General features: G+C 36.6%; 1 protein-coding gene across 1 annotated transcript in view; it reads left to right on the top strand.

Annotated features, from left to right (window-relative positions):
• Window positions 1-6,187: 6,187 nt before the first annotated feature.
• The window catches only part of PTPRQ (protein tyrosine phosphatase receptor type Q), a 213,784-nt gene continuing 211,155 nt past the window's right edge, over window positions 6,188-8,816 (top strand). The window contains exons 1-3 of the mRNA XM_036252356.1: window positions 6,188-6,241; window positions 6,576-6,687; window positions 7,353-7,579. Coding sequence (XP_036108249.1) covers window positions 6,188-6,241; window positions 6,576-6,687; window positions 7,353-7,579 — 393 coding nt within the window. The remainder of the gene's footprint in view (window positions 6,242-6,575; window positions 6,688-7,352; window positions 7,580-8,816) is intronic.

The following is an 8,816-nucleotide window of genomic DNA, read 5'->3' as shown; positions in this document are numbered from 1 at the left end:
CCCACTCTATCCCAACAAAATATGGAAAAATTCCTCGGGTAAGGATTAAAAAATAAATAAACAAATTCTTTTTGCTATTCTTAAAATTCACATCATATTGCATATTGTATTGTTCAAGATAAAATTTCAATGCATTTTTTTAAAGTTTGAAAACTTAGTCTATAGACTATTTCAGAGGTAAAAAACTAATTTTGCTGGAATATTTTGAGAATTTTTGAGGTAACACATGTAAAATGTAAATCAGATAAAATGGTGTCTGGCATCATTTTAAAATCCAATTGAAGGTGTGAAACCTATCAATATTTTAAACTTTTAAAAAGAGAACATGATTACAGCAATAACTTATAAGAATACTCTTCGGTGATCTTTAAGATTGTGGATTCCGACAGGCCCAAGCAGACATGTGATGATAACTCAGTCTACGGACATTTATGTTATGTGGCTGTTACACACTGTATTTATTTCTTACTGCTGCTTTGTCAAAGTAACACATGTTTAGTGACTTCAAACAACAAAAAGATTTATTATGTCATAGTTCTGTAGGTCATAAGTCCAACATAGGTCTCACCAGGCTAAAATCAAGGTATTAAAGGGCTATGTTCCTTTCTGTAGGCTTCAGGGGAAAATCTATTTCTTTGCTTATTTAGGCCATTTGAAAAGTTTAGTTCCTTGTGGTGTAGGGCTGAGGTACCCATCCTTGCTGGCTGTCAGTTAAGGATTGATCCTAGGTTTAGAAGGGCCTCATTTCTTGACTTGTGATCCTTTTCCTCCATCTTCAGAGCCTGCAGAGGAAGGTTGAGTTGTATTCATGCTTCAACTCACTCCTGCCTTCTTTCCCATCACATTGGACTATTCCACTTTTATGTACTGATTTTTTTTTTGAAGGGAGAGAGAGAGAAAACACTGATATGAGAGTGGAACATATATTGGCCGCCTCCTGCACACGCCCTACTCGGGATCAAGCCTACAACCTGGACATGTGCCCTGACCGGGAATTGAACTGGCGACCTCTTGATGCCAGTTCATGGGTCGACACTCAACCACTGACCACACCAGCTGGGCTCTCTTTCACTTTTAAGGGTCTGTGTGTTTAGATTGGGCCTACCAGGGTAATTGAGGTTCATCTCCATTTTAGGATTTGTAGCCTTAATTAAGCTTGAGCTCTGAAGCTATTGCTTCTGCATCTAAGTCCTGCTCTACTATTCAGTTGTTAGCTTTGAGACCTTGGAGAAGTTACCTAAATTTTTTGTTTCTCAGTTTTCTCATTTTTAAATTGCAATAATAATAGTATCTATTTGTGAATTGTTACGACTGCTACATAAAACAATAGGTGAAAGTGCTTAGCACACTGCTTGGTGTATCATAAACCTGGTAAGAGTTAGTTCTTGTCGTGTTTTATGTCCAGTGTATGAGTATCCTACCAGTCATAGTATATATTGTGCCCAGCCTATGATTTAATTACAGAAAGATTTAAATATAATATTCCAAGCTTATCATATACAGTGTTAGTACACAGGAAGTAATAAAAGGTAGTAATAATGCAATGAAACTTTTTAAATCTTCATGCTTCAGTTTTAGAAAGCTGTGCATTGTAGGTTTTCATTGTCTTGGTACTGTTTTGATAGATGTGTGCAACTCTTTGGTGAATATTCTGAGTTATGTAACATTTTGGTCTCACTTTGTGCGTACCCTGAGGAGTCAGAATCGACGGAGGCGCTCTCTACGTACTGTTCCTTTCCATCTTGAACTATTTTCACTCTCTTTCTCAAAGGTTAGTGTACCATAGTTTGCATCAGAATTTTGCTTTTGAGGTTATTCTCATTTTTTTGAATTGTTTTCCTGTATAGACATTGATCATGGGATCATATTTCTGTTTCTTTCTTTTTTTCTCAGCTTCTCAAAATGCAGTTTAGGTAAATTTACTGAAGTGCCAAGGGGAGAGTTGGGAGATGCTTTCAGTGCAGTGATTAGCACATGTGGGTGCTGAGCCTTGACATATGGCTAGTCCAAATTCAGATGTGCTGTTAAGTGTGAAAGACACATTGGATTTCAAAGACAGTGTGAAAAAAAAATTAACCATCTCATTAATAATTTTATCTTGATTGCAAGTGAAATGATATTTTTGATATATTGGATTAAATGAAACATATTATTAAATTTAATTCTACACATTTCTCTTTACTTTTTTAGTGTGGCTCACATTATATTTTTATTGGACAGTACTGCTTTAGAGAATCATACGAGATATATTTAAACATAGTTAAGGCTCTGAGATATCCTGCAATAAATAAAACTGTTTAACATAAAAAAGGAATTATTTGAAGACGTGGCTTGACCATAAGACATCTATTAAAGACTAAGGACTTAGGGCTCTGAAGATTAATTTTTGGGAAATTATGACCTAAAAAAATATCAGACTGAAGCCTAGAATTCCTTTTGCTAACCCCAGTTAAATTGAACACATTGTGAATTTTTTTTTCTCCTAAAACTCCAAAACATATTCACCTCTGTTTTTTATTGTTTAGTAACAGTTGAGAGTAATATTTTTGTTTCATATTTTCCTACCTTTTGAGAGACCAAATTTCATTGAGTGCAAACCAGGTATTTATTATGGGGTCTACTTTCAGTTAATAGTCTTGCAGCTCCTGTCCAGAAAGTTGCACTCTTCTACATGACGTAAGCATTGCTCCGCCTGCACTACCTCTGTCCGAGGGCAAGCCTCACTCCTGTGTGCCCAGACTTAACAGCATCCCACTGACTGCCTCTCACTGCCATTTTTAAAATTGATTTGAGAGAGAAAGAGGGAGGGAGAAGGAGGAGAGAGAATTCTTGTATGTGCCCTGACCCAGGATCGAACCTGCAACCTTGGTGCATCAAGACGGTGCTCCAACCAACTGAGACCCCAGCCAAGGCCTCTCACACTGCCATTTCTGCCTCTTTCCAAATCATATACGACTCATATGCCATTCCAGAGCAATCTTTTAAAACAAAAAATAAAGTAAGAAAACAAGTCAGATTGCTCTCCTGCTCAACATTTTTAAATGGATTTCCATTGGATTTAGGAAAAAAAATAACACGTCTAAAATGATTATGATGGTCTACGTGTTCATCAGACTCTCTCTTTTTTATGGGATCCCAGAAACTCAGGCTGGCTTTTCTCAGTTACTCTACATTCTGCCCATCTCCAGGGCTTCTATCCACGCCGTTCTGAAAGGTCTTTACCAAACTGTCTTAAAGTTTTCAGGCCTTCCCTCCTGATCAGATTGGCAAATTTCCAGACAAATATATTCTTCCTCCTCTTGGTGAGACACACTTCGTCCTTAGCCAAGAGTTCTTCAGTGTGTAATCTTAAACCACCGTCTAGGAAACCACATCCTATCTCACCACCATCTCAGTAAGCAGACCTTCACTTCTCCGCTCTTCCTCTTTCTTCCAAAGTCTCCCCTGAGGTCTTTTTCTAGTTTCTTACCTAAGGCTTCATGGATATTAGTTATTTTCTGGGATCCTTGAAGCAATAGTATTAGCTCTCCTATAAATCAGTAAGTGTTAGTTGTAGTTAATTAGGTATTTGTTACATTAGACTTCAGTCTATTTTAAGAATCAAGCTCTTTTCTCTTAAGCCTCAGAATACTGAGGACAAAGGTCTGTGTGCAGAATGAGCCAGGAAAAATGCCAGCAGCTGTAAACAGCAAAGGAATTGTGCCCATCACAAACCGGGTATTTATCTGATCTTTTACCTTGGGTTTACAAAATTTCTAATATTTTTTTTACTGATCTTAGAGAGAGGAAGGGAGGGAGGGGCACAGAGAGAGAGAGAGGGATAGAAACATTGATGTAAAAGAGAAACATGGATTGGTTGCCTCCTGCACAAGCCCTGACCGGGGGTTGAACCCACAACCTGGGTTTGTGCCCTGACAAGGAATTGAACCCGCCACTTTTGGTGCATGGGAGGATGCTCCATCTAACTGAGCCACCAGGCCAGGGCTACAATATTTCTAAAGAGTTTTTATAAAACTGCAGTGCTCACTACATTGACAGTTTGGGGATGATGCTGAGAGAATGACCGTATCTTTGAAAATGTCATGGTAGAAGTTAACTGGTTGATTATCAGTTTCAGGTACTAAGGAAGCATTATAAGCATTAAAGGAACTTTTCAAAGGAGATAAAGAAATATCATTCTAGAAGTGTCTCCCTCCCACTTTTCCAAAAAGAGAAATTGACTTAAGGTTTCTATTTTATGCAATGTGCCATGATCAGTTTTGTTAGGAAATGCACATTTTAAAATTTATATCCATTCAAATCATATCTGGTAGGGGGGCTTTAAAATGATAAGTGGAACTCAATTGTTAAGTCCAGATTCCTTTCTTTGGGAAATAGTGTTAAATTGGATGTGTATCAGATATGTTTTTCTGATGCTTGGCTTCATGTATTCTTCTGCTCCCATATATTGTTCGTCTGAAATCTGCACTACAGATAAAGCAGAGTGAAAAGCTGACTCATCAGCAACCAATCAGAACTTTATCTTTTTTTTTTATTATTGATTTTTAGAGAGAGAGGAAAGGAGAAGGGGAGAGAGAGAGAGAGAAATATTGATGAGAGAGAACATCGATTGGCTGCCTCCTGCACGCCCCCCACTGGGGATCAGGCCCACAACCTGGGTATGTGCCCTGACTGGGAATCGAACCAGCAACCTCTTAGTTCATGGATCAATGCTCAACCACTGAACCACACTAGCTGGGCCCAATCAGAAGAACTTTATGTACACACTCCCTTCAAGGAGGTACAGGCAATATAAGCAAAACTTTGAAAACAGAGGCAAGGGTAGAAAAAGCTATGACAATTAGGACTTACTGTTTAAAAGCTATCGCATTTCCTCTCCCATATGAAAACCTAGTGTTCCTTTCAAAGACACACCTAACTAAATATTTATCAGAATTTCTAACCCTTTAAAAAATTTGGCAGATGTTGGTTATAATTTTTTCCAATTGTCTTCCATTTGCTAAACATCCAGATAACTGTATTCATAGTTTGTTCTTACTTTGCTATAAAATGATTCAACTTTTCTATTAGAACCTAGCTTTAAAAAACAGTCTGGTTCACACACAGATTTTAGTAGGTAAAAAAAAAAAAAATCCTAGAAATAGATACCTAAATCAATATACTATTTCTATATATAATTATACTTAAAAATTAGTTATTGTTGCTCCAGCCAATTTTGCTCAGTGGTTAGAGCGTTGGCCCGTGGACCAAAGAGTCACGGGTTCGATTCCGGTCAAGGGCATGTACCTCAGTTGCGGTTCATCTCTGACCTTGATTGGGGTCCTGCAGGAGGTAACCTGTTGATGTGTCCCTCTCACATCGATGTTTGTTCCTCCCTCTCTATCCAAAGATAAACAGAAAAATATCCTCTGGTGAGAATTAAAAAAAATTAGTTATTGTCAAAGTTTTACATGCTTAACGCCTCCGTCTGGCTGGACATAATCGAAAGGATTCAGTGCTTTCTAACAATATGATTAGTTTGAAACCTGACCCTTAGACTATTGATTTTCATTTTTTCTTTGAAACTTTAGGAGAATAACTGTATTTCAAACCTCTATTTTTCAATATCAGAACCAGAAAAACCTGAGAAACTGAAAGCCTTCAACGTCTCCACGCATTCCTTTTCTCTGCGCTGGAGCCTGCGCTCGGGCCACGCCGCAGGGTTTCGTGTGGGTCTGGTTCCTGACAGTGGCTTTGTTACTATCAAAGATCTTGGAGGTGGAGAGTATCAGGTATAGTTTTCATTATCACACTTGCTGAGCCAACTTGTATTTATATTTGGTCCTAATAGGAAAGTTCTTTATGAAACTCATTCACCATGAAAACTTAGTCCCTTGAGAGTTTTTAAAAGCAGAAGACAAAGACAAAAACACTGATGCGGAATTGATGAGTCTGTTTCAGCGTCGGTGGACTGTTACCTTAGCAACGTCTATGCTTTTTTTTTTTTTTTTTAAAGTCTACCCTGAACTTACAGCCAGTCATCCAAGGGTTCATGAATACTTTAACAAAGAAAGGGCAGAGCTATTGAGTAATCCAGGCTCATTAATTGTGTACTTGCCAGGAGGATCTGTCTTTAAATCATTAATGCAGGCAACATTTCTCTCTAGAGCCATCAATGTGATTCTACTGCCTGAAAAATGTAATAATGATGGATATTCTTATCCTTTTTTGTTTAGTTTTTATTGGAACTTCAGAGACACAGGTATTTCACACACCCTCCTAGAAACTAGGGCTAAGCAGTGGGTTACAGATTTCTTAAGATTCTTAAATAGTTTCTTGTGACAATGAACTAGCATAGATAGAAATACTGATTTAGTGCTTGATAATGCAGTATGTTTTGTAAGTTTTTATTTGGTGAATAATTCTGTGATAGAAACATTTATGTTTTACAGTAATATGAAACTTGTGATATTTTAAACAGTGCAGAGTTGTACAGTAAAGTTACTTTATTTTTCTGATTGTGATAGATTTGTTATTTTAGCTTTCTTGCTGTCTAGGAAGAGTTTTATTGCAATTATCTGTTTTTGGTGTTCTAGGTTGATGTTTCCAATGCGGTTCCTGGCACTAGGTACGATGTAACCATCTCTTCTGTTTCTGCTACAACATACAGCTCACCTGTTAGTAGAACAGTGACAACGAATGTAACGAGTGAGTATGTGTTTCAATTACCTTTTTTTAAAAGTAAAGTATTTGGAGCCAGTACAAATCTATGGGATGAAAATACTTATATTAGCAATATGTAAATTATATGCACAAAAACAGTTTAGCAGTTAAAGCAAAATGGGAACTGAAGACCTGTTCAGAACCTGCGTTTTACTGGTTCTTTAACTTCCTTTTCTTCCAAAGACTAAAGATAATTATTCTATAATTGTTTGTGAAATGGATCAGAAACTGTTAATGGTAATATTTAAATAATTCAGAGTCTGAAAATGAACTCGCTACCCTTGCTAAAAAAGAATTACTCAGTTTGTGAGACTATTTCTTGTTTTCTTAGCTTTTGTGTGTAAGCCTGGTACAAGTAAGTTTCTTTTGAAAATAATCTGGCATCAAAAGTATATTTGGCATGTAGTATTTCATAGAATTCAATTTTTTACATTCTTCTAAAAGAATGTTTTTGGTATTTCCCTAAGCACTTAATCTTTTTATTTTTCTTCTGGTAGCAAAATTCTAGGGAGGATAAACTCACATTTAAGAGACCGTTAGTCTTTGGGAACTTCAAAGGTCTACATTTGCAGATACTTTTCTTATCTATGATTGTGAAATTACAATAATTATTTGACTCTTTAACAACATGATTTTGTTTTAAAAAATAGAACCAGGGCCTCCAGTGTCCCTAGCAGGTGAAAGAGTGGGATCAGCTGGGATTCTTCTGTCCTGGAATACACCACCGAATCCGAATGGAAGGATTCTCTCTTACATTGTGAAGTATAAGGAGGTCTGTCCATGGATGCAGACAGTATATACACAAGTTAGAGCAAAACCAGACAGTCTGGAAGTCCTTCTCACTAATCTTAATCCTGGGACAACATATGAAATCAAGGTAATTATTTTGTTAATAAATTACTCAGTATCAAAATATTTCATCTGTTTTAAAAGTGAAGGAGATTTTCCCACCTGGTCAAACCTTTACAGCTGCACAGAACAGGTGTCTGAAGAATGACGACCGGAGTCATGACCTCAGTGCCCAGCAGGGCTTTTAAAACAAACGTGTTATAATCCTTTTTCATTTTTATGTGCATTTTATGTTCGTTTTCTCTATTTTTAAAAGCATTAGCTTACTGACTTTTTCAAAGAACAAATCAAGTTTAAATGAAATGATGTCGGATTTATAAGTGAAAATGTCTATTTCTTTATTAAAATTAAAGTTAGCTGCTATTTTTCTCTTAATCCTATTGTGTTTGTATGTCAGTTATTGAAATTTTGGATAATGGGACGGAAGTTTCTAATGAGCCAGTTTCCCAAGGAACCATGAATTCAAATCAGCTCCATTCACCAGCATCTCCTGATAATTCACTGTGTGTTTGTGCTCCTAAAATTTTTTAGTCCTTTATAATATGTAATATGCAAAACTTAACATCTTATGTAAAAAATAAAGAAGAAACAATGAAAAACCATCCTAAATAGTTGGGCTATATGAAAATAGTTACAATGACGAGATAGGGAGCAGTAAAGATAATCTCCGTGCTCTTCTCTGTTTTCAACATAACATCAAAATACTTTTTGAGCTTTGTAGGTAATTGAGTGTTGAGGGAAAAAATCTATAAGAGCTGTGTAAATATGTGATCAGACATAACTGGAAATGACCTTCCAGATGGTAAGATATGTTAGAGAGATTTTGCCTGGAGGGTTTTTCATACTAGAAGAACGCCTGTTTGTGGAATCAAAGAACATAATGAGAACTGGAGAGCATATACCAATAGTAGGGGTCTCCCAAACGAGAAAAGTAAAAAGCAAAGTGTTACTGAAGCAGAGGTCAAAATCTAAGATTTGTGGTGATGATTTTATTGCAGAAACATGGGGTAAAGAGTGGGGACCCTTTTTCTAACGGACAGCTGAAAATGACATACTACCGATATTTTCTATAAACAAGCACATATTCGGATTAATTTCCATGTTAAAATATCCTGTTGAAGGTAATAGATAAAGATTAAATTTTAATGTGATATAAGAAGCTATTGTTGACAGACAAGTGATTTAGACAACTTAGTTCTGCTTAGGGCTATGTTTATAGGGTTTGAATTGAATTCTCTTACTTCAGGCCTCTTGGGAAGCCCTCA

This window comes from Molossus molossus, unplaced genomic scaffold (genome assembly GCF_014108415.1).
Source record: "Molossus molossus isolate mMolMol1 unplaced genomic scaffold, mMolMol1.p scaffold_m16_p_10, whole genome shotgun sequence".
NCBI classification, from domain to species: domain Eukaryota; kingdom Metazoa; phylum Chordata; class Mammalia; order Chiroptera; family Molossidae; genus Molossus; species Molossus molossus.
This window is presented reverse-complemented; position numbering and strand designations above follow the sequence as displayed.